Source organism: Eptesicus fuscus, chromosome 1, assembly GCF_027574615.1.
Source record: "Eptesicus fuscus isolate TK198812 chromosome 1, DD_ASM_mEF_20220401, whole genome shotgun sequence".
Taxonomy (NCBI): domain Eukaryota; kingdom Metazoa; phylum Chordata; class Mammalia; order Chiroptera; family Vespertilionidae; genus Eptesicus; species Eptesicus fuscus.
This window is the reverse complement of record NC_072473.1, coordinates 128,613,283-128,640,432: the sequence shown is the minus strand read 5'-3', so window position 1 is coordinate 128,640,432 and position 27,150 is coordinate 128,613,283. Positions and strand designations below refer to the sequence as shown.

The window sequence follows — 27,150 nt, the reverse complement described above, 5'->3', positions numbered from 1 at the left end:
TGCCATGGGAACTCAGGTAGATGCCAGCTTCTGTGAACCACGTGTGTCTCACCAGGACCAGCTCTTCCGCAGTTGGGTTCAAAATGGTTTTGCTCTGAACTTGCTGCCATCTTCTGCAGATGGGTGAACACCTGGCGTGTTTGGGCTTTAGCCATGAACTGGGGCACAGTTCTTCATTGAAACCCTCCGAGGGATTAGCCCTGACTAATCTGTTTAGTGCATGGCTCTATCTGTTCTATCTGTTGTGATGTTTGCCTCTACACTACTTGCATAGAGTATTTAATAACTAGAATTCTGATACAACATTTGCTGCTTGTTAATTGATAACATCCTAGTCTCATCAATGCCTTCATAAATGAATACTCCACATGTAATGATTGATTACACTGCCAGATACATTTAAAAAACTCAACCTCTATTCTACAGAAGAGACTGAAGGCCTAGAGAAGTTAACTGATGGTGCACAGGTCAGGTAGGGCAGCTTCAAAGGCCTGTCACTAGTGTAGTCCCACAGGGCTATGGTGAGAACGGGTCCTTGGGCTTGTGGGTTGATGTTGCCTCCTTGAAATTCTGAACCTTTTTCTTGAATTTGTGTTTTGTAAGAGCTGTCTGATGGCACAGCATGGCGTGTGCTGGGGACCTGGAGACTCAGCTCTCCTGTGGTCTAGACCTGCCGGCTCTCCACCTCTGGGGGACAGGTTTTCTGCTGCTGGCTCACACACCCTCCACTCACCCACACACCTCTTCCTCTCTTGCCCATGTGACTGCTGCTGCATTTCACCCTCTGGGGGGCCTGGGAGTGAGTGCAGGAAAGGTCAAGTTTGAAAGTGCAAGATCATGGGATAGGGCACCTGGCCACCTGTGAGGACCTTCACGACATTCAACAGCTAATACAAAAGACCATGACTGGTGAAAGAGTGTTGTGGAAGAAAGGAAATAGGAGCTTTCCCCTGCTTTCTGAACAGGAAACCCCACCTTTTCATTTTGCACAAGGCCCCTCATTATGTGTTTGGTCCTACATGGTAGAGAAGGCGACATATTCAGAATGCATGGCTCCAAATCCTGTGTTATTGCACTTTTTTCCCTTTTAGCCTTTAATGACAAGAAAAAATGTGGAACAGGTGGTACATGCATCCATGGTATAAAATTCAAAAGTTTCCTAACATGTGGTCAAAAGTATGCCTCTCCCTCCAGATGGGGAGGCAACCAACTATCTGAGTAGGCAACCAGCATGTCCACCAGGTTCTTCTGTAGCCTTCCGTGCAGGGGCACCTTATGCATGTACAACCCGAGGCACTTATTTCACTCACTCCCCTTTATATACAAACTAGAGGCCCAGTGCATGAAATTTGTGCACAGCAAGGGGGGTTGGGATCCCTCAGCCCAGCCTGAACCCTCTCCAATCCAGGACCCCTCAGGGGATGTCTGACTGCTGGTTAAGGCCCAATCTCACAGGGCCTCTAGTATAATAATGTTCACAGTTCAAAAATAAAAATCCCTTAAATGTCCATCAATAAAAAAATGGATCTTAATCTGTGGTATATTACTATAATAAAATATAATAGCAAAGAAAATTAATAAAGGAATCTACATCTAAAACTGGCAGTCAGACATCTCTCTCACAATCCAGGACCGCTGGTTCCTATGAACTCACCTGCCTGCCTGCCAGATTGCCTCTAACCACCTCTGCCTGCCAGCCTGATCGCCCCTAACTGCTCTCCCTTGCCGACCTGATCACCCCCTAATTGCTCCCTGCTGCTGGCTTGATTGCCCCCAAACTGTTCTCCCCTGCTGGCCTGATCACCCCCTAACTGCTCTCCCCTGCTGGCCTGATCACCCCTAACCGCCTCTGCCTCAGCTCCTGCCACTGTGGCTTTGTCTGGAAGGACGTTGGGAAGATGTCCAGTCTAATTAGCATACTACCCTTTTATTAGAATAGACGGTTAAGTACCAAACGGCTTCCTGGACCTTGCTTTCTTCATTTCTCATGTGCATTGGAGATATTTCTGTATGGTCACAGTGAGAGCAAAGCCTAGAGGGGGCCTGTCATGCCATTGTTAAGTGCTTTAATATAACCCTCATCATGCCAAGGATGTGACTACTATCCTCATTCATTGATGAGGAAATTGAAACATAGACTTTAAATAATCTTCCAAAGGTAACATGGCTAAAAGTGAGAAGACCCATGACTGGACCCATGCAGTGTAGTTCCAGAATGTACACTTAACCACGAAGCAAAAAACATTCTACTTATTTAAAAATATTTTTTATTGATTTCTAGAGAAAGAGGATGGGAGAAGGATAGAGATAGAAACATTGATGAGAGAGAATCATCAATTGGCTGCCTCCTTCAGGGCTCCCACTCATGATGGAAACTGCAACCTGGGCATGTGCCCTGATCGGGAATTGAACCGGCGACCTCTTAGTTCCTGGGTTGATGCCAACAGCTGAGCCACACCAGCCGGGCCATTCTACCTTTTAAAAGTAGTTGCCTGAGGTCCTTTTGATGGGTGTATCCTCCTTTATTTATTGAGCCAGTTTGTTACTGATGGACAGGTAATTGTTTTTCCAATCTTGTGGTATTACAGACAATAACACAATTGTTATTATCCAATGCCTTTGAATAAACTTGTATATAACTGCATTCCACACATGTGCAAGTACATCCCATGGATAAACTCACAGAAGGTGCATTCCTGGATCAAAGGGTAAAAGCACACATAATTTTGACAGATACAGCCCGCTCCAGATGCTACATCTGATTACACCAGCACTCACAGTGCAGGAAGGTTTCTGCCCACCCCACCCGCCCGCACATCTTCCCCACAACAGTGCATTTCAAATGTTGGTATATTTGGCAACATATAGATAATGGGCTGTCTCTTCTTGTAGTTATGCATTTCTTTTACTATGTATAGGCTGGTGTGTGTGTGTGTGTGTGTGTGTGTGTGTGTGTGTGTAAAACTTATTTAGGGTCATTTTGTGCTTTCCCTCCTATGAACATATTTGTCATACTAGTGACGGAGACTGACTCTTCTCCAAATTTGTTTCTCTTTCCTCCTGGAGTTATATATAAATTTTGGATATTGACCACTTACCAGGTGTCTTACTGGCAAACATCTTCTCTCATTTGGTAGGTTGCCTGTTTGTTTTGTTGATCATTTCCATTGTTGTGGAAAAGTTTTTAGTTTAATGTTGTCTCATTTGTTTATTTTTCTTTTGTTTTTCTTGCCCGAGAAGATATGTCAGAAAAAAAATATCACTAAGAGCAATATCAGAGAGTTTACTGCCTATATTTTCTTTTAGGAGTTTTATGGTTTTGAGTCTTACATTTATGGTTTAATCCATTTTGAGCTTATTCTTGTATATGGTGTGAGAAGGTGGTCTAGTTTCATTTTTTGCATGCATATGTCCATTTTTAACACCTTTTTTGAATAGACTATCTTTACCCCATTGCATACTCTTGTCTCCATGGCAAAATATTAATTGACCATACAGATCCAAATATTAATTGGCTCTCTATTCAGTTTCATTGATCTATGTGTCTGTTTTTATGCCAGTACCATGCTGTTTTGATTACTATAGCCTTGTAGTATAGTTTCACACCAGGTAGGTAAGACTTATTTTGTTTATACTTTTGGCTCCAGACTTCAGCTTAAACTCATTTGAAGTTAACTTTTACAAATATTAATACTGGCCCTATATCCAGAAATTCTGATTTCATAGTCTATATCGTGATTTTGGATTTTAAAAAAAATTTCTATCATAAATACTGTCAAAGTGATAAATGACAATATAATAAAGAACCCACATGTAAATTCTATCCAGCTTCAACAATGATGAAGCTTTTGGTCAATTGTATTTCATCAACACCTACTAACTTCTTCCATGCCCCAGGTTTTCTTCAGGCACACCACAGACATTCATTCTCTTCCTCCTTCCCTCCCTCCCTCCCTCCCTCCCTCCTTCCCTATAATACTACTTTAGTAATGCAATTCATGCTATTATCATACCTAAACAATAATTAATAATTTAATATCTTCAATATTCATTGACAGATAAAGTTTCCCTTACTCTCATAAAAGCAGTTTTCATTTTGTTTTCTTCAACTCTGGATCCCATTTAGTCTCACACATTGCAATTTCTCAGTATGCATGTTAATTCTCTGTAAAATTCACTCTCTCTTACTCTCTCTTTTTTTTTCTTGTGAGAAATGAGTTATTTGTTCTCCAGAGTCATCCACATGCATGCTTTTGCTTATTTTATTTTGGGGGCATCATTTAACATACTTCTCTGTACTCTGTCTTCCTTGTAAATTGAGATTAGATCTACAGTCTTCTTCTGATTCAGTCTTCACATTTTGGAAAGAATGACTCAGAAATAGTGTCCCATTAGTTCACTAGGTGGCACATACTGTATGGTTGTCTCTCTTTTTGTAATGGGAGCAGATATTGGTATTCATTGACTAGAGCACTTATGTCATTTGAGGCTAAAATTGAAGATATTTTCATTCTATTTGTCCTTCTTCATTTATTAGATGGAATTATTTGATGAGAAACTTCCCTCACTCATTACTTGGTTACCAATGTTATAGTTCATATGCCAAACACAGGATAATTGTTTCATTATTTGCTTCTGCTTACTCAATTTTAAAATAATAAATCAATTTTCTAGAATTTAATAACTGTGACCATGAGGTCATTTTTCCTTTAGAGCTTCTAGGGACCCAATAATCATGTGTTTAAATCCATTTTAGTTATTATTCTTACTGACACTCAATTTTCTCCTACATGATTCAGACTTGTAATCTGAATCTGCCTACACAGGAGCGATCATAAAGTAGGTGCTCAGTAAATGTGTGCTGAAAGTATATCAAATAACAGTGAGGCATATTGACAACATACTTGATTGTCTTATTTTAACATTATATTATTGTGCCCATCCTTCCACCAGATGTTTGAAACTGACATTATCCCTTTGCTATCTTTGGTGTCATTCAAGTATTACTACATTTGGAGACAGAAAAATCAAGACTCACTCTCCTTTATTGTATCTTTCTACTGTAATTAGGGGGACAAGTGACCGCAACTAGGCTCATGGATTTGTCTTCTCCACGCACATCAGTGCCATCATCTGCTCTGCTTTCCAGAACTGTGCATAGCTCAAATTTTCCCTTTCTCTACACAGCTCCTTATTATTGTACCATCACTCCTATGGAAGTAGTTTGTCAGTAAATCAACAAGTGTCTTTACTCTGCTTCTTCATCTCAATGCTTATTCCATTTATGGGTGTGCATTTTGAAGGCTGAGTATTTAGGCCTTCAATTTTTGATGTCTAACATGGGGCTAAGAGCTAGACTCACCTGTGTCATTGTGAAATGAGCTCCACAAAGGATTGTTTGCACATCATGAAGTATACAAAGTCCAGGATGTGTAAAACATTTAGACTCGTGATTACTTGAATACAAGCTGCTATATAAGAACTGTTAGAATAAATATAGGGGAATGTATGTATCTCATTGTATGTATCTCCTCGAATGTATCTCATTACTCTGAGAGAACAGTAATATTTACACAAGTGTTTGCTAGGATATACACAGGAATTGGTTGGCCATCATGTTAGTGTATGGAGATACCTTTCCCCCCTTTTAACCCTTAAATTAGCCTACTTTCTGGAAGGGCTACTCCAGTACTTGGCTATCAGGCAATTCATTTCTAGCGAAGTGTGCTTCACCAAATTTTTTAGTAGCAATTGTGGGTACTATTGGAAAATGAACAAGGCTGAGTAACCAATGAACCCAGTTTTTAGAGTTCTTTATATTTCCCATATATATTATGTGTGTTTTAGCCTGAAAGCAATAGGGTTGTAGTGTTAGCTTTGGTTTTGTAGTGTATCCTTATCTAGCACTGGAAACATTGGATGGGTAATCTCCCAGAATGTTGTGTGGACACTTGCAGGTAATAAGGATTGCCTTAAAATGGAGATACATTTTTCTTGTTTAATCTCAAAATTATGCTATTTTCTCAGTGTGCCATTACACTTGGCTATCAGGCATTTCAGCCCTGACTGAGGATGCTCTCCCACACCTTACTGTAATTATGGTGAGCAATGGTGTCTGCAAAATGATGAAGCTGCTGAAGCGACTTATAATTCCAGCCTCTGTGTTTTTTGTGTTGCCTCTTTGTATCCTTACAACTAGCACCCCAGGGTGTAGCTGTAGATGTGGATTCAAACATCCCCTGACAGTGAGAGAAAGCTTTTACTCAGACACTAGGCCCCCTCAATGCAGTTGCTATGGGAGATGATGCATCCTGATTATGTTGTTGCCATGGTAACTCATGCACTTGACCCAATCTTGTTCAGAGTTGACACACCAAAGGCAGCTTTTCCTCAACTGCCAGAACCATCTCCTTTGTCAGTTCAGAGTGAGAAAATAAAGCCAAAAGAAATATTTTCCCAAAGATATTCACTATCCCATAACTTATTTGGCTCCATAACTAGGAAAGAATTGCTTCTGGATTTTTTATTATTGTGTGCAGGTGTGTACACATATAAATTATTTGTATAATGGGGATGTACTGCATAGAGCACACCAATAGATCCCACTATTGAAGGAGCAAGTGCCCAGGTCCTATATTATTCATGACTAGAATGAACTAGAATAAAGATAGCTAGAGCTTACTGAGAACTATCTACAAGGCTCCTTCTCTTTATAGGTAACTTGATTATCACTTGCTTATTATTCAATATATAATACACATAAAATAACAAATGCATGAGATAATGTGCATGAATCACAACAAATAGGAACAGAGAATAGATAACCTGATGGGTGAGAAATAGTTTTTTTTAAAGTAGTTTTAATTTACCTTTCTGTTGTTATGAGTAGATTTCATCTTTTTTATATATTCAACTAGAGGCCTGGTGCACGAAAATTGTGCACAGGTAGGGTCCCTAGGCCTGGCTGGAGATCAGGGCCAATCTGGTTTTCCACCCCCCCGCCTCCCCACCTCCCCACCTCTCTGCCTCCCCACCTCTCTGCCTCCCCGCCTCCCCGCCTCCTCCTTCCCTCGCTCCTTCAGGGTCCCACCGCTGCCGCCACAGCTGGTCGCTCACCATGTTCTGCGCCACCCCCTGGTGTTCAGCACACGTCATAGCAAGCAATTGAACTCCCAGTCTCCTGGTCAAACTCCCAAGGGGACAATTTGCAGATTAACCTTTTATTATATAGGATGGTTATTTGTATGTGCTTTTAAAAAATGTTTTTGCCATTTTATGTAATGGATTTATGGTCTTTTTTACTTGTCTTTAAAGATCACTTGCATTTATTTGGGATATTAGCTTTTTATTTTTTATACATTTTAAAAACATGTTTTCCAAGTTGGTTATTAGATTTTTGTTTGTCTTTTTGTTTTGTTTTGTAGCTAACTGATTTATCCATTTTCCTTTGTGTTTGGATTTTGATTCTTTGATAAAAGTTCTTTCTACAACTCCAGATTATTACAGAATCTACTTGTATTCTTTCTAGTATAAAGAGCTTCATTTTTTTACATATAGGTCTCTAAACCATTTGGAGATTGTATTTTTATTATATGAATTATGGATCAAATTTTACCTTTTATCAAATGTCTAATCAGTTGTCCCAACAGCATTTATTAAAATGTTTATTTTTTCCTTAGTCATATGTGATGTCACTTTTTTATATAGTAAGTTTTAATATGTACATGGGTATATTTCAAATCTCTCTATTCTGTTTCATTCAAATGTTGGTATTATATAGTTTTAATTATCAAGACTTTATAGAATGTTTTATTCCTGGTTGGGCTAGCTTTCCCTCATTGCTATTTTTTTTTTCATAGTGTGTTATAGCTATTCTTGCATGTTTGTTTGTTTTTTCCTCCAAAGAAATGTTAGAATTAACCTGTCTTTCTCTAGGAAAAATAAAACAACTTGCTAGTGTATTATTTAAATTAAGAATGCATTAAAAAAGAAATAAATCTTACCTTTGAGATAGCATGGATGGACCTGGAAAGTATTATGCTAAGTAAAATAAGCCAGTTAGAGAAAGACAAATAACATGATTTCAAATATATATGGAATCTAATGAACAACATAAACTAACAAACAAAATAGAAACAGACTCATAGATACAGAGAATAGACTGACAGCTGTCAAAGGAGGGTGGGTGAAAAGGTGAAGGGATTAAACAACAAGAACAACAGAAAATCTCATAGACATCAGCATGGTGATTACCAGAGGGAAAGGGGGTAGTGGGAGGTAGAAGAGGGTAAAAGGGAGATAAATGGTGATGGAGGGAGACTTGACTTTGGATGGTGAACATATAATACAATATACAGATGATGTATTATATAATTGTACAACTGAAACTTGTATAATTTTATTAACCAACTAGGGGCCCAGTACACAAATTCATGCACCTTGAAAGGAACTGTGGGTTGCGAGGCTGCAGTGGGCACAGGGGTGGGTCTCGGCCCATCCTCTGCACCCCCATCCAGCCCCTCCCGCCACGCCCCCCCTCCCCGGTCAGCCAGCAGCCCCTCTCCCGCCACTGCTGCTCCCATGTGCTGACGGCGCAGACCCCACTTACACCCACTGATGGCGTGGAGCAACTGGGGCCGCGCTGTCAGCGGGTACAAGTGGCAGCTGCTGCCCCCATCACCCCACAGGATCAGGGGGAGGTGGAGAAGCCCTCAGGGGCGATCGGGGCTGGCAGCCACTGCTCACACCCGCTGACGGTGCCAAGCGATTGGGGCTGGTGCTGGGTGCCAGCAGGGGGTGCAAGTGGGGCTGGCGCCGGCAGCAGGTGAGAGTTCCAGGTGGGACTGCAGTGCACAGGAGCAAAGAATTTTCAGTAACCACCAGAGGCTCACCCTGATGACAGCGAGCAGTGCCCCACCTTGGTCTGGGGTCCCACTCACCTGCTCCACTATCCCACATTGCCAAAGCCCGCCATGTTCCATGCTCTGCTGCCTGCTGCTGATGCCCACTATGTTCCATGTGTGTGCCCCTTGGTGGTCAGCACATGTCTTAATGACCGGTTGTTTGGTTGTTCCTCTGTTGGGTCTATTTGCATATTAGGGTTTTATATATATATATAGATGTCAGCCAAAAAAAAATCAATAAAATTTTTTAAAAAGGCAGTCAAAATTATTAATCATAAAGTAGTCAAGGGGATGTAAAACACAGCATAGGAAATATAATCAATAATATTACAATAACTATGTATGGTGCCAGGTGGGTACTTGAAATATTGGCAGGACCACTTTGTATAGTATATGATTGTCTAACCACTATGTTGTATACTTAAAACTAATACAAAATAACATTGAATGTGAACTGTAATTGAAAATATTTTTAAATGTGTCAATTAGTTTCCAAATATTTGTGGATTTTCCAGAAATTTTTCTGGTATTGATTGGTAGTTAAATTCTGTTTTAGTCAGAGAATATTCCTTATATGACTTGTTTCTTTATACACTTATTGAGAATCTTTTCATGGTTCAAAATAGGCCTATTTTGTTAAATGTTTTATGTGCACTTGAGGTGAATATATGTTTTGCTGCCCTTGGGTGGTATATTCATTAAATGCTAATCTGGTTAATTTTTTTGATGCTGTTTTTCCAATCTACAAAAGGTGTTATCGAAATCTCACACTTTCACTGTGGATATATCAATTTCCCTTGCAGTTCTAGCAATATACAGATGATGTATTATAGAATTGTACACTTGAAACCTATATAATTTTATTAAACAATGTCATCCCAATAAATTCAATAAAATATTTTTAAAAGAATGCATTAAATTTGTAAACTAATTATATCTTTACTAGATGCCCGGTGCACAGATTGTGCATGGGTTAGGTCCCTCAGTCTGGCCTGCGCCCTCTCACAATCCGGGACCCCTTAGGTGATGCCAAACTGCTGGTTTCGGACTGATCCCCGGGGGCCTGCGGGGATCAGGCCGAAACCGGTAGGTAGTCCGACATCCCCCAAGGGATGTAGCAGTGCCGAAGCAGCAGGAGACTGGGGAAAAGCCTGAGGCAGGGCCCAGCGCCCCGCTGCTCCCATTCATCCTGGCCCCGCTGCGCCTGCTACCGCCACCTGCTGCCACTGCCACTCAGTAGCACTGCCACAGAGGCGGGAGAGGCTCCCACTGCCACAGCTGTGCTCGCCAGCCATGAGCCTGGCTTCTGGCTGAGTGGCGCTCCCACTGTAGGAGCTCACTGACAACCAGGGGGCAGCTCCTGCGTTGAGCGTCTGCCCCCTGGTGGTCAGTGTGCATCATAGTGACGAGTCATTATGGTCGTTCTGGTCTACTGGTCCTAACAATCACTTAGGCTTATATATATACATACATATATATATATATGTATATACATACATATATATATATATATATATGTATGTATATACATATATATATATATATATATATATGTATGTATGTGTGTGTGTGTGTGTGTGTGTGTGTAGATGATGTTGAGCCCTTCCATCCAAGATCAGAAAATATTTTCTTACCTTTTACAGTTTTCAGGAGTCTTTAAACTTTTCCTTGTATAGCTTTTTCATATTTCTTGTCGTTTATTCCTAAGACTGTTACTGTAATTGTTGCTATTATAAGTGAGATTTTTTTTTTCATTTCATTATATCTTGTTTCTGGTTATTGCTTAAATATACAGAGTTGGGTAAAGTAGGTTTACAGTTGGACATACACATAACACAGAGTTTATTCTTGTATTATTATTTTTAATTATTGTATTATTTTCCATATGAAGAACTGTAAACCTACTTTTGCCCCACCCTGTATATAAATAAAAGAGTTGGTAAATTTAGAGGGTACAAATTGATATCCAAAACTGAATTTTTATATCCTCCTAAATTTACCAAGTCTAATTGTTTATGTTAATTTTTTTAAATTTTGTTCACTAATAGCTCCACTGGAGTTTAGACTAGTGAGAGCATGGACAACATTTTCCTTGTTCTTGACCTTAGCAGGAATGCTTCTTGTGTTTCCCATTAGAAATTGTAATATTAAAATCGACACTTCCTTTGTGTGTGTTTGTGTATCTAGACCTCTACACACAAATATTATATATATGTATATGTATTTATAGGAAGTGTCCAAGATTTCTCTTTTTGCTGAGATTTTTTTTTTTAATTTTCATTTTGCCCTGTTTAGATTTTTTTTTGGAATAGGTATTAACATTTTATTGAATTCTCTTTCAGGATTTCTAGAGCTTTTCATATGATTTTTCTCCTCAAACCTATCTTAAGGTGAATTATATTAATAGATTTCCTAATTACAGAATCATTCCTGATTGCCTAGAATAAATCCCACTTGTTCATGGTGTATTATTTTCTTAATGTGGTGTTAGATTCTGTTCACAGATGTTAAATTTAGGAAAGTTGCATCAATATTCATAATGAAAATTGTTCTATAACTTTCTTTTATTATACTATATCAGGTTTTGGCTCATTGTATAAAAATAATTTGAATTTTTCTTCATTTTTTATGTTTTAGAATATTTTGTGTAGCATTGGGAGTAGTAACTTATGTAGCATTGTGATTAGTTGCTGGTTAAGTTTTGGCAAAATCTGTGAAAATTTTAAGACCTGGAATTTGAATGGAAAGTATCAGTATAAACTTATGCTATATTTTGCTTAAAAATGCATATGTATTTCTTAGCTCTGCCCCCTAAATGCACTAGAAATCATGGTGAACCCACTAGCATGCAACCAAGCACCATGATTCTATCTTTCAAAAGCATCTTCCACTAAAAAATAAATTAAGATTACACGATGGACTAGCTGATTTCAGGAACTGTATAGGTGAGCCTTGAGCAACTTGAACCAGGAAAGAGGAAAGACTGCTAGGGTCATGTAAAAAGGATTCAAGAGCTACTATGAAGAGCCTAAATCCTAAAAATTGGACAGTTTGAACATCTATAAAATAATAATTAATTGTGTTAAATATTGTATTAATGGTGATTCTAAAATATATTCTGGGGTCACCTATAAAAGTGCTAAAAAATAAAGTCATAATTTGAAACCAATAAATACAAGGAAAGAATGAAATAATTATCCTTCCATTTGTATATCTACTGTGTTATCAAATAATTAATGATGGAAAGATTGTCTTTACATAAGTGTTCTATCTGATAAATAAAGGATGAATAGAATATTCTATAATCCGTAATGAAATAATGAAGAAGAAGAAGAAGAAGAAGAAGAAGAAGAAGAAGAAGAAGAACATTTTGAAGGAGGAGGAGGAAAGAAGGAGAAAACAAACTTGAATATAATGAAGACTTTATCTCTAACAACCAATTTACATTAAAGCTAGGAGGCAGAGGGTCATGGAGAATGTCAGCAAAATTCAGACTGTATGAAAGTCTAGAAAATAAAGGAGCCAAATTCTTCAATAAAAAATTACAAGGAAAACATAAATGAAGTGACAACCTATAGATTGAAAGAGACTTAATAGTCATATTAACAAATTATAATGCATGAGAGTAAACTGGATCCTGAGTTGAAAATAAAATTAAAAAATATTTATGAGAAAATTGGAAAATTTAAACTATGAATATTTGAAGACATTTTAAAATTGTAATTAAGTTTTACATATGATAATGTTATTGTGTTCATATTTGCAAAGGGTCTGTCTTTTAGAGAAACATACTGAAATAATCTTTTATTAAGTGATATGATGTTTAGTATTAGCTTCCAAATAATCTGTGGATGGAGAGAAGTGGGTGGGAGGACAGATGTAATAAGATTGATCAAGAGTTTTTAATTGTTAAAGCTGTGTGAGATTTATATGGGTTATTTAATATTACATCTTGTCATGTATCTGACACTATAACAAAAACATTTTTTAATGTTCAAAGCCACAATATAGACTAACTAATCAGAATTTCTGGGTATGTATCTGGGATATTAATATTTCTAAAAGCTACTTTCAAATACGTTTGCTTTTTAATGGGAAAATGCTGGGCTTGTAAGATCCAATAATCAAATTCTTGAAACAACAAACATTTAATAAATCATTTAGCCAATACATTGATTCTGTAAATCAATAAATTTATGTATACTAAGCCAAAAATTTAGATAATCAAAACTATTTTAGTAATGTGTAGGCATGTTGAATGAGACTATTTGCACAGGTATGAATGTTTTGTAAGTAGCATAATCACTGCATTAACATACCCTGAATGTACAGTGTTTATAATCTCACTTTTACTACCATCATCTCCTCAGAAAGGGTCAATTCTACTTAGTTTTATACTTGAAGTATTACTGTGCATCTAATAAACAAACAGGACCTTATTTTAGTTTTGAATCATGATAAGAAGTCTGGAAGTATTTTCATTAGGCCAAGTGCTCAGCGATGTCATCAGAATACCACAGCTTCCTGCTCAACCATTTTCAGCAGGTTGACTCTATGACCACATGCTTGCCTTAACATGGCTGCAACAGCTCTAGGTACCTATATCACATTCCAAGTACATCTCTATCACATCTGTCCTTCTTATTAAGAAATATTATTTTCTATACAACTCCCTACATTTCTTGTAAACCTCATTGGGCAGAACTGGGCACATGGCCACCTTAAGGTGTAAGGGAGACTGGAAAACCATCATCTGACGAAGGGGGATGGGATAGCTATGACTGCATTGGACATATCCTGAGGTCCACCCGCTACTCCAGACCAAACATATTCTTTTTAAACAATGAGTGTTTTGTTTGTTTGTTTGTGTTTTTTTTACCATAGGACATTGCTGAAAAGGCTATTGGGTCAGCAATAAAAAAAAAATCCAGTGAGATAAAAGAAGCAGAGTTCTAGAGTTAAAAACATAGTCAGGGGTAAAACCTGAATATGCACTGAAGGGAATAAACTCACAAGGATTGAGCCACATACTGTTTCCAGGTACTTTTGTACCTGCTACCTTGTTCAGTCCTCACAACAATTCTATAAACGAGGTAATTGACATTATCTCCATGTTATGCATGAGAGGCAAGAGATTCATAGAAGTGGCTTGTTTAGTGTTCACACTGCATTACTCTACCCCTCGGACATGGGTCATAAGTCCCTTACCTAGCTTGCTGAGACCACTGTCAGAAACAAGTAGAGGAAGAACAAGAGGTCTACTATTTATATGTTCAGCACAGTACTAGGCATACTTCATATTTCTTCCCCCTAGTGGCCATGTCAAGAAGGTAAAATTTGGATTCTGGCTACTTCTCTGATAATGGAATCTTCTGCCAGAGGTAGAGGCACTAGGGTGGCCCAGAGCAGAACTTGCCCTTTGTTGTAGCTGTTACTAGTCTGCACACTCAGGTCATATATGTTATCTTGGATCACACTAACTCAGTCTGGCATTGGTAGATAGTGCGGAGCCTCATATCCATACCTGTGGGTCTTTAAGGCTTGGCAATGTCACCGTCCTCAGAGTTGGCTGCCATGCTGCCAATATTGCCAGTAGTTTTTGCTCTTTGTCTTACAGAATGAGTGTGATGTGCATTAGTCTCCTAGCCACCTGTGAGCTCAGTTCAGATTCTGCTAGGAAAGCAATATGACCTTTCTCATGCCCCCAAATTCTCTTCAGGCCTTGAATACTGTGCCCTCCATAGAAGCAAACAGTTCTTGAATTATATTAACTTTTGATCACTGCAATGTTTTGCTCACCAGGGCCTTTTGAGGCCACCTCTCATCCATCCTGAATCACCATCCTTAGGGCCTCCTTAGCTATATCTCCTGCTCTTCAAACCCTCTGTGTTCCTTTTTCAAGTGTGTAAAATATATGCTTGCAGCACACCTGCCCTTTCAGACCAGAGTTCTTTTTGGTTTAGCATATATTGAATGGAGCGTTCTGTCACTAGCCTCACTCAGGAGATAAGCCTTAGATGTTCAAACATGTATTAATACATTTTATTTCACCTATTCATTTATACCCTACCAAATTGGTGAGAGAAAGCTAAACAATACATGTCATATGAGCATCAATTAAAGGAGGGTGCAAAAAGAAACACAAAGGTAGAAATCAAACACTAACCTTTAATGCAAGAACTGACAGCTAAACCCACTTAAGCCATTTGGGGTCTTTGTTAGTCATTTGCCATGTGACAATGTGTTCTTCTGTAAATTTATTGGTTTGACCAAAGGTCACTGATGGACTGTGCTGGTGTTAGTAAAAGCAATCCCAGGAGGAGAGATTTAAACTAAGTCTCTGTTAGAGACCAGAGGAAATATTTTACTTAATGCCCCAAATGCAAAAGAAGAGCTATAACTGAATGCATACTCAATACCTGTCATATCAAGTGAGAGATACAATAACATGGTTGTATACAGCAGCCTGACTTTGGAAAAATCTTTTTTTGTTTGTTTTGTTCCCCTCATGCTGAAACTAAAATATCTTCTCAATAGTCTCTGCTTGGATTTTTGAAGAAGTTCAGCAATCAAAGGGAGAATAATCTTCATTAGAGGACCGAGAAATGTCTGCAAATTATCTGCGTATGTAAATTCTGATTACTTAATATTAATCTGAGTAGAACATAAAGGACTTACCTGAAACCCATTTTGATCAATGTCTGATTCTGAGATCCTGAACCTTTCATCCAGTAACTTAAAAACAACAACAACACTATACAAAACTTTAAGGGTAAGTGAAGGAAAAGGTAATCTTCTTGGAATTTAGACAAGTTTCCTCTAAAACACTCTGGTATTGAGTTCAGCATATACGGGAAGCCAACATTCAGTATTCTACCAGCTATACTGTAAAATTGTAAGCTGTGTCCTTTTGCATGTAAACAAAGCTTTAGTGTGTGTGTGTGTGTGTGTGTGTGTGTGTGTGTGTGTGTGTTGTTATTTTTTTGGTGCTTTCTCATATATGGCATGCTCATACAGTAGGTTCTTTTTTTTCTTTACCCTTTTTCTTTATTTTGGTGACCCAGTGAACATTCTCACACACTCATACATACACTAAAATTTTAAGGCAATTCCACATTCCACATTCCATGGAGTTAGTGGTGTCCCTGGTGAGAAAACTTCGGTCAAATTTTTCTGCCCCCCCCCCCCCAGTGGTCAACCATGAATAGATATTGTAACTGAAAACTAGGGCAAATAGAAATATGACCATAGTCTTAACAGAAAATATAGAAACAACCATACTGAATATAAAAACAGGCACTGGACCAATGTGAACATAGTTAAATGTTCGGGTTTTGGCAGAACTTCTGTGGTGGTTGAAGAGTTTGTTTCTTTTTCAATGGCCATAGAGTGGTATCTAATCATCTCCCTGTTGCTACACAGTTTATTTGAACTAAAATGAGTTTGAATATTTGTGCTACAAAATGTTTATAAACAAACTTTTAAAAGAGCAAGTTTCTTGCATTTTAATAAACCAGAATTATGATATTGTGAAAGGAGGGTTTATTTTGATAAAGGATTTGTCTTTTGAAGATAGGAACAGTAACTGGAGTAGATATTAAAAGCACTGGCAATTTATCCTGGTACCAGAGAAAGATCCTCAGAGTAATTTGCTAGCTTCTACCCACCCAAACTTTTCCCTTTCCTTTTAGGGTCTTTGCTGAAGTACAGAATAAGTTGGTCCTTTTCCCTACATATTCTCAATGACCAGAGAAATAGAAACTTGGGCCCAGCCAGTGTGGTGCAGTGGTTGAACATCAGCCCAGAAACCAAGAGGTTACTGGTTGGATTCCCAGTCAGGGTACATGCCAGGTTTGCAGGCTTCATCCCTGGTGGGGGCATGCAGGAGGTAGCTGATCGATGATGTCTAGCTCTCTATCCCTCTCTCTTCCTCTCTCTAAAAAAATCAATAAAAAATTATTTTAAAAAAAACTTGGAAGAAAAGTTGCCAAGAGCCAATAGGTAAACACTTACTGTATTGAAAAAGCCTGAAGTATTAAGTTTATAATGTATTTACAGCATGTAGTCAGACTTGGGGAGATGCTACATTATCTTGGATGCCAGGAATTGGGGATGAGTATCTGAGGATAGTTTAGTTAAATTGGAATGAATTGGACGCAAAGGGGACTTCTCAAGGGAGACTACTTTGTATGTCCTTGGGAAACTAGTACTGTGCTTGTGAATGGCCTCAATTTGCAGTATTTAGAAAATATCACAAGACATTAAGGACTATAAAGGAAGGTATTCAGAAAGTTAGAAATGTTACCCTGAGTCTATATCTACTTTCCTACAGAGCCAGAGTTTGGTGTCTCCAACCACATGGATGATGTGCTTCTCACTGAAGAGATTTGGTTTCCAAAATCTGTTTACAAAGATTTATGTCCTGCTCTCTGAAAGTTTTTAAAAAATATATTTTATTGATTTTTTTTTACAGAAAGAAAGGGAGAGGGATAGAGAGTTAGAAACATCGATGAGAGAGAAACATCGATCAGCTGTCACCTGCACATACTGGGGATGTGCCCACAACCAAGGTACATGCCCTTGACAGGAATTGAACCTGGGACCCTTCAGTCCATAGGCCGATGCTCTATCCACTGAGCCAAACCAGTTAGGGCTGAAAGGTTTTTTTAATACAGTTTAGATACCCTGGTGAAGAAATTGCTATACAACTGACTAATGAGAAAGACATTTCAGAGCCAGTTTTTGATGGGAAATTATCCAAATTGGATAGAGAAAAAGAGTTCTGTCCCACTTTGTGACTTTGGCCTATTAGTGACAGATGTCCACAATGATCCCATTGGTAAATTACTAAAATTTCAAAACAATGAGATTGAAGCAGCATCAGAAATATGCTTTTAAAAGAGTGGCTGCCAGGGCAAAACTTTTAGCAAACACTGGATTGGCCTGCATTTTGTACCAAGTTCAGAGCACAGAGGCAAGAAGGAAATCTAAAATAAAGATGAAACTCTTGCCACTGACATTCTAATTATTAACGGACTGGGTCCAAGACAGTAAGGCACATCCCTGTGGATTAGGTTAGCTGACATACAACCAAATGAAAATCCTCATTTCTCATGTGGGTGTCCTGCATATCTGTGTTACTGATGCTTTGACAAGACCAGTGGCTATCTCTGACAGGTTAGACAACTTAGAGATACATGGGTACAAAAACAAAGGGCAATGGAGAAGGGGACACTGCCTTTGCCTGAGCATGGGGCCAGGATATTCGGGCAACAGCCTCCACCCCTGTTCAACCAGCCCATGTGTGTGAGGAATTGATTCTGGCCACCATCGGGCAGGTGTTTCCATTGGGCCTCTACCCACTTACCAAGACAAAGTTCTTACAGCTGTTGATAGTTATGCAGGTTGTAAGTTCACTCCTCTGGCAATAAAAGTAGCCACTTCAATCCACAGTTGGTATTTTCCTCATCTTCTTTTCAGAGCTAAGTCCCATATCCCAAACTCCAAAAGTGGGTCATGATCTGACTGTCAAAATGACCTTCCACCTGTGCTACCAACCCCAAGCACTGAAGAAGGGTGTCCCAGCTCACAACCCTCACTAACCCTTAATTTTCAGTAAATGACTTGCAGCCCTATTGAAAGCATTTATCATCTCAGTAGTCATGCCCCTTTATTGTGTTGTATCCCACATCCCAAGTGACAAGGAGAACAAAACCAAGGATTGTGTTAAGATGATGGAGTGCAGATAAGAGTCTAGTCAACATATGGTCTGAATCCCCAGGTAAATTTGTAATTTGGCCATGCTTGACATTAGTGGACCTGACAGATTGCCTGAGACTTTCTTTTTCAAATCATAATTGGAGAAGCAGAATACCCTTTGTTGACTGGACTTGGGCACAGAAAACAAAATTCACTGGGAAGAAAGACCCCTAAAATTAAAAAATTTCAAAATTAAAATTTTTCCTTTAATACAAACTTGTGCCTTGTTTGTAAATACCTGATCTAAAATAGTGATTTTAAATTTTAAAAAGCTCAATAAAATATATTAAATTACTTGGGAAAGTAAAAAGGCTAATTGCAAAGTATTATATACAAATTTAAAAGTATTCAAAAGCATTTAAAATACCAATAAGAGTTTCAAATGAAGTATTTTATTCACATATTACTTGTCTTTTTAACATATACACACACACTGACACACTCTGACTGGTCTGCGTGAACAAGGGTTGTCTAAATATCCTAATGGAAAATGAAAAATTAAAAAATATATTAATTTTTCATTGTTATACACAATTACATCCACATCACTTACAAAGCTATTACTGATCCTGTCCACGGAAGCAGAATGGTATTGGAAGAGGAAACTTGTGGGTAAGTTCATCAGTGAAACATAACTGAGATCTCAACATGAGAAAGATGACAAAACATGAATTTTTGCTGTGAAATTTTTCTTTGCAAAACATGGAGAAAAGTCTATCAATGGCCAGTAAATAAGAGAAGGTGATGAACTTTTGTAGTCAATTCTCACAGTATTGTGCAAGGGTATCAAGAAAGCTGTTCAGTCCTTCTCCGGGACCAGTTTCAGAACTTTTCCAATTGCAATGGTCTTACCCTCATCTCTTAAAGTAAAACGACCCATCTGAGGAAAATCTTTGAATGTCTCAAGGCAGATAGTTCCTGCTGTCCTTAAACGGGCAATGCACACTTGATCTTGTTTCACGAAGCGGGGCCGTGTCTTACTTTTTTCTCCAGATTTTTTGTCTACCAAGGAGATTAAGGCTGTTATCTCAACTTCCTCAATGCAAGTATGAATGTGCAGCACCGCATTATAACCTGGACATATGATGGACTTGTGCTCAATAATCACTATCTGAACATCAAATGTGCGTCCAGAATGGCAGAGATTATTAGGGTCACAAAGTATGAATCCTGGAAGAATCTCTTCTTCTTCAATTCCCTTCAGTCTGATTTTAAGATTTTCACCTGGGGCTACATAATCAGTTTCAGCATCATCAGAAAGTATTCCAAGAACTTCCACATTGTGCTTGTTTGGCATCATCACAAGCTGCTGGCCTTTAAAAATGGATCCTGATTCCAGCTTGCCCAGGACCACAGTACCCATATCCTTGTACTTATCCACAATTGGCAGTCTAATTGGTCCATCAATTGATCTGTTGAAGTTTGGCATGTTATCCAAATACGGAATAAATGGTAATCCAGTGTACCAGGGACAGAAATCTGATTGCTCTTTAATATTTGCCCCAGTTAGCCCTGAGCAGGGCATAAAGTGAATGTCCTTTTTGGGACTGAAGCCAACTTTTTTCAAAAAGGGCACCAGTTTTTCTTTACATTCTTCATATCTCTCGCTGCTCCAATTTACTGTGGGATCATCCATCTTATTAATAAGCACTACTAAATGCTTTACACCTGCTGTCTTTGCCAACATAGCATGTTCTCTTGTCTGTCCACCTTTTTCAAAGCCAGTTTCAAATTCCCCTTTCCTGGCAGAAATGACCAGTACAGCCAAATCAGCTTGAGAAGCACCACCAATCATATTTGGGACAAAACTCTTATGGCCAGGGGCATCTAGAATTGTGAAATGTTTCTTTTCTGTTTCAAAATAGGCACGACCCACTTCTACTGTTTTACCCTTGTCTCGTTCTTCTTGATTTGTATCTAAGGCCCAGGACAAATACCAAGTTTCTCTGTTTTTTTCTTTAGCTTCTCTTTCATATTTCTCAAGTGTCCTTTTGTCAACCATCCCTGTCAAAAACATTATCTGTCCTCCAATGGTTGACTTGCCAGCATCTACGTGCCCAATGAATACAACATTTACGTGTTCTTTTTTAGGAGCACCTGAGGGTAGGACCACAGATTTAGATTTTCTCATTTCCTCTTTCTCCATCATTTCCTGGCCACTTTCTTCTGGGGGCCCTGCATCTCCCAATGAACAACCCCCTGGCTCGGCTTCACTTATTTCTTTATTGTGCTCCCATGACTCCTCTAGAACCATCTCCACCTCTCCATTTTCTATAACAGGTTCAGAAAGTTCCATGGTAACGGCTGAATTTGAGCCTTCACACAACACTATCTGCTCCTCTTTGGCATGTTCCACAGGTGCCCCCAGTCCCAGCCTTTTACCTTCAGGTATGCCCGCGCCGGTGCAGCTTTCCTCAATGCTGGTGGTGTCCGCAGGGGGAGTCTGCGGCTGGGCCGGGCCCCGCAGGAAGGACGGCACGAACTCCGCGGCGTGTACGTTAGGCACGAAGGGTTTGGCGTTGACGTTCAGCTGACGGCTGAAGGCCGAGCTGAGGTGCTCATGCTGGGCCTCGGCCACCGCTGCTGGAGAGGCGAGGTCCCCGCTAGGGGCCGAACCCACGGCTTCCATGTCCACCTGGTCCCAGCAGTCGGGCGCTGAGTCGCTGCTGCTGCTGCTGCTGCTAACCGTATCCATCATCTGAGGACCTGATGGGTGGCGGGGAGGGAGCGGGGTCAGCAGGATAGAAAGAGCGGGCTATGCAGGCAGGGGGAAGGCAGCAAGAGCGCGGGGCCAAGGGGTAGCGACACGCACCTTAGCGGCAGCAGGGAGACAGCGAAGTACTGACACTGCATTCGCAGCTGCGGCAGCGGCAGCAGATATGGCGGCTCAAGCCTCTCCTCTTGTGTGTGAGCGGATCTCCTCCCCCAAACCCCAACCACTTCCGACTCCTCCACCGGCGACCCAGCGCCGGGCACGGATTGACCCCTCGCTGCCATCCGTACGCCTGGCTTCCTTAATTCTCAGTCATGGGCTAAGTCCCAAAGTATAATTTTTTAAATGAAAATTTGTAGTTATTTTTCTCACACCATCCGGGAGAGCAATTTGACCACAATGTAATGAATAAACCTGCACAGGCACATCTCATTTACATTTCTACTCAACGATTCAATTAAAAATAAAAATTTCTATTGAACAAATGGAGGCAGGATGTGGGTTAACTACCTAGAAACCCAGCAACCAAAGGAAGAAATTAGTGACTAGGGAGGCACTCATAATATATGTGAAGATGTAGCTGAATCTAGGAAACGCAACGTTGAATCATTCACTCATTTGAAACCCAGAGGACTTTTTGATTTTCCCTTTTTCAGTTGGCCCCCATATGCCAATAAGCTTTACTGATAGCTTCAATGGTGTAAGGATGGGGTTATAACGTCTTTCCATGTTAAACACTCTACCTTGTCTACAGTGAAGCTGCCCAATCTACAGCATCTGTGCAGGTGCCTGGACAATGGCTGGCCTGCTATATACTGTGTGGTGCCTTACATACACAAGCTCCAGACTCAGATCCCTTTATTCTTCTAACAAACCAGAATCTGGGTGTACCTGCTCCACTCACCAGCACCTCTCCAGAGTACATCGTAGTTCCACAGGCTTTCCTGCCTCCTTCTGAGGGCCTGGAACCCTACTCACAGCTGGTAATGGGTTTGCTATAAGAAAGAATCAGTGTCATGTTGGAACCTTCTTCAGTTAGTGGCAATGCCATGGGGCTGTGGGTATCAGCCTAATTAAACTGATTGAGACCTCTGAAATGGGCCAAATCCCTTTAGCCAATAAAATGTCACTCTTAGAAAGAGATTTAACATTTGAGCCTAAGCCTGGAAGAGCTACTTTGTAAATTACCTTAGTCTAGCCCAGACTGAAATAGAAAAAAGAAACAGGGAAAATACAATGTACTAATACAAGATAAAATCAAAGAGTTGAATATTAAAGAAATCCAACAGGTCAAAATGTTATAAAAATTAATAACTGATTCATAACTTAAGAATTGTGTTCTTCATATTTTAAGAGTAAAAAATAGTCCTATCTCTAACACACTTAGATCCTTGATGGTTTTATTCTAGGGCTGCCACCTCTTACTAGCTCTGTGCTGTTCTCAAGCTATTAGCTATCAAAACCCCTTCATTCTTTTTGCCTCAGGTAATGTCTTTTATTTGCTGTCACATAAAGAGAATGGGCATATATATTCACAATGAATAGGAGGAACTGAGAGATTGAATGTGCAGAGACCTTTGCACAATACTGCACAAAATGTGCTGGAGACTATTGGGCATTCTGTGAACGTAGGATAGACTTAATTAAATGTCTCTGGGAGAACTTGTCAAGATTTAAGCAGTCATGTTCACATAAGGTTAGCAATAGCAAGGAAGCAGGAAAGACCTGGGATGTTTCCTTCATCTAGGTCAATTTCATTGATCATTGATCATGAGAATATTAGCATGACTACTACTTAGTAATATCTCTGTTAAGGAACAGAGGATGCTCCACTCTTAGTTCCTTAAAGGAAAAATGAGAATTTGTGAGTGAATGTTTTCACAAACCATCATCCTTGAGGCTCAGGGGAAGGCAGGTCCACCCAAGAGAGAGAAACATTGACCAGGCTGTGTCCGCAGAGATTAACCTTGGATAAAGTCTTTTGGTTTGTGTGATGGAGTGATCATCTCCAGTTTATCTGCCTAAAACTTTGAAAGAGTTTATTCAGTAAATGAGGGAATTCCTTTCACCAAAGGTTTTTTTAAAAAGTGTAGACAATATTTGGCCAGTGTTTAATTTAATAATTTTCCTCTTAAATTTTTTTGTAAAATATAGTCTAAATACAGAAAAATCACATAAAACAAAATTATTATATCTTATTGACTTAGAAGGGAAACATACTTATACCTACCACCCAAATTAATAATTAAAAATCTGCTGGCCAACTCAGAAGGCTTCTCTATACCCCAATGAATCACAACCCACTCCCTCCACCCCTAAATGGAACCATTATCCTGACATTTATGGTAATTACCTCCATGATTTTCTGTATAGTTTAAGCACACAAATGTATGCTCAAACACTATAGTTCAATTTTGCCTAGCTTTTTTGATACTTCTTTTAAGTCTCTCATAATCTATAGGTTCACTTATTTCATATCATTTATTCATTGAATAAGTGGGTGGTATGACTTGTAGAATTTTCTGCATTCTTGACTTTGCTGATTGAATCCCTATGGTATAGATATGAATATTCCTTCTTGATCTGTATTTCTTATGTATCAATAATTGGGTCTATGAGCATGGTTAGACATATGTGCAATTTTTTAGCAAGAATACTTCAAGGGGGATTTTGAGTATTTTCATAAAGAGGCACATAAGGTTAAGCTGTGACTCCTTTTACAGTTAGTAGCAATTAATGACAATTATGTAAAAATATATCATAGAGGCTGTAAAATGTGATATTGTACTTCTGTTATTCTTGAATACTGCTTTAACATAATTTCCCTTCATCAACAATTTTGTTATTTTGAGGTACCAATTGTAAAGGAAGTACTTAATTATTTCTTTTTATTGGAGAGTTTATGGATTATTAGATTTCTATATATTTGATGTGTTTTAAACAATTTTCCTTACTACACTTATTGATGTTAAGATGTTCCATCATTGGCCAGTGGAAGCCTCTTCAAGTTGGGTTCTGAATGGTTTTGAGACTATGGTAGTAGTCCTCCATGGTTTATTATCTGATATGACAAAATGTACCAGACCAATTGTATACATTTCTACCAAACCAGGAATACTGGTTTTCAATGATAGCAGGGGATGATGACATTATAAAATAAAACAATTATTCATTAGATTTCGCTCATTTACACATATAGTAGTCTCAGTATAACCACCACCATCATGAATGGAGAAAACAGATTTTTAAAAAATAAACTCTCCATATTCTCTATCAATATATCATAGTTGAACTACATCTATCTGATAATAACCCACTTTTTTTTTAGTGTTTCCTAGGTACAGCTTATATTTCAGTTATTTTCTATGAATTCCCTCATTTCATTTTCTATAGTATTCTGTGAGGGAAGTAATCTTATCACTCTGTTTACAGATAAGAAATGGATGTTTAGTGAGGCTGAGTAAATTGTCTAAGGTCACTTAGCTAGTAAATAGTGGACTTGGTGCTCAAACATAGACAGTATAATTCTAAGTTCATACTGACTTATAGAATCTATTACATACTGAGAAAAGAATAGGGAGATTTGGCAGGTTAAAATTACAAATGGGAGAAGAGGGTAAAATATTAGATTATCTGGAGGGAATGGAAATATGAGTGAATTTAAGAGAGAGAGGATAATTCGGTGAATTTCTTTTATGAGGGCTTATGTTTTCTTCCTGAAGTAGGAGATGATGCTGTGGAAATTGTGAGGGAAGATTGTAATAAGAAAAATGAGGAATAGAAGAAGATTTAGAATAGACTGTAGGGTGTGGGAGAGGTGGCTGTCTTAGGAGTAGTAAAATTATTTTCTTAAGAATTCCAATTAGAAGGAACCAAGATGGCGACATAGGTAAATACCTGAACTTGCTGCCTCGCACAACCACATCAAAATTACAAATAAAAGACAAAACAGACATCATCCAGAACTACGGGAAGGCTGGCTGAGTGGAAGTTCTACAACTAGAAAGAAAGAGAAAAGTGCACTGAGACTGGGAGGAGGTGCGGAGGTGCAGAAATGCGGAGGTACGGAGGCGTGCGTGGAAATGGGCTGGCAACTGGGTACGCTGTTGTCTTTTTCAATCGGGAGGGAGATACAAGCTCCCAACTTCTCTGAACTCCAGTTCCAGGTGAGACTCTGGGGATCCAGACTCATACGGGGAGAAACTGGACTGTCTGGCATTGGGCTGGAACATGAGGGTGGTTTTCTCTCAGAGGTGCTTGCAGCGATCATTGTTCCTGCACAGTGATGAGGGACACAGAGACCTGGGGACCTCTTTGGGGCAGGGCTGATGGGCAGCCATTGCTGTTTGCTCCACCCTGGTGATTCCCTGAGACACCGCCCCACCCAATTTACAACCCCACCCAAGCTATATGCAGAGGCTTTTGCATATGAATGGCCTGGCCTTTTGCAATCTAAAACCTAACAAACTTCAGCTGAGTCAGAGAGCCCCAGAGCTTCCAAAAGAAGGCCCAAGGCAGGATAGCAGCTTGCATTTCTTCACAGCTGAGCCTCATCTGGGCACCTCCAAACCCCAAACAAAGAGGAGGAATCTGCAGATCGCTCTGTAGCTCCTGCTGGGTGGCCTCAGGCAGTGGCTGACTTTGCACCTCCCTGGAGATCCAAGAGCCAGTGTACCGAGTGGTCAGAGTGAGACCAACCAGACTAAAACTCTTCACATCCATAAGTGACACACTCAGGGGGCAGACTCAGTAAGCGCCAAACCCCCACTGAAGCAAGTTCTGCCCCATAAGGGTGTCTCCAGCATAGAATGTCTCCCATTGTAGACACAACTGGTCCTCACAGCCAACTGGCCTGGAGATCAATTCCTCCCAGTGATACCAACAGCAATCAAGGCTTAACTACAACAAGACTGTGCACACAGCCCACAAAGGGGTGCACCAAGAGTGTCCACCTCAGGTAATTAGGGAGGCTGAGCCACTGGGCCTTATAGGACACCTAGCACACAAAGCCACTCTATCAACTCAGGGAAGCAGCCAAAATGTGGAGACAAAGAAACATTTCACAAATGAAAGAAATGGAGGAAAGCAAACTACTGGATATAGAGTTCAAAACCACAGTTAAAAGGTTACTCAAGAATCTTCTAGAAACCTCTGAGAAATTTAGTGAGACCCTCAAGAATGTGAAAAAGGACCAATTAGAAATTAAGCATACACTGACTGAAATAAAGAATAATATACAGAGATCCAACAGCAGACTAGAGGATCGCAAGAATCAAGTCAAAGATTCGAAATACGAAGAAGGAAAAAACACCCAACTGGAAAAGCAGAAAGACAAAAGAATCCAAAAATATGAAGATAGTGTAAGGAGCCTCTGGGACAACTTCAAGCGTACCAACATCCGAATTATGGGAGTGCCAGAAGAAGAGAGAGCAAGATATTGAAAACCTATTTGAAGAAATAATGACAGAAAACTTCCCCTACCTGGTGAAAGAAATAGACTTAGAAGTTCAGGAAGTGCAGAGAATCCTAAACAAAAGGAATCCAAAGAGGACCACACCAAGACACATCATAATTAAAATGCCAAGGGCAAAAGATAAAGAGAGAATCTCAAAAGCAGCAAGAGAAAAACAGTTACCTACAAGGGAGTACCCATACGACTGTCAGCTGATTTCTCAACAGAAACTATGAAGGCCGGAAGGGAGTGGCAAGAAATATTCAAAGTGATGAATAGCAAGAACCTACAACCAAGATTACTCTACCCAGCAAAGCTATCAT

The 27,150-nt window shown here is 39.4% G+C and overlaps 1 protein-coding gene across 1 annotated transcript; it reads right to left on the bottom strand.

Annotated features, from left to right (window-relative positions):
* Nucleotides 1-19,391: 19,391 nt before the first annotated feature.
* GSPT2 (G1 to S phase transition 2) lies at nucleotides 19,392-21,504 on the bottom strand. Its single transcript, XM_028134934.2, has 2 exons — nucleotides 21,475-21,504; nucleotides 19,392-21,368 (listed from the first exon to the last, which is right to left on the bottom strand). The coding sequence occupies exon 2, from the start codon at nucleotides 21,358-21,360 to the stop codon at nucleotides 19,462-19,464; it is 1,899 nt and encodes a 632-aa protein (XP_027990735.2). The 5' UTR covers nucleotides 21,361-21,368; nucleotides 21,475-21,504; the 3' UTR covers nucleotides 19,392-19,461.
* Between the last annotated feature and the right edge of the window lie 5,646 nt (nucleotides 21,505-27,150).

What these genes read in the sequence shown, in the direction of transcription:
- GSPT2 (XM_028134934.2), bottom strand. Translation starts at nt 21,360, where the DNA reads ATGATGGATACGGTTAGCAGCAGCAGCAGCAGCAGCGACTCAGCGCCC.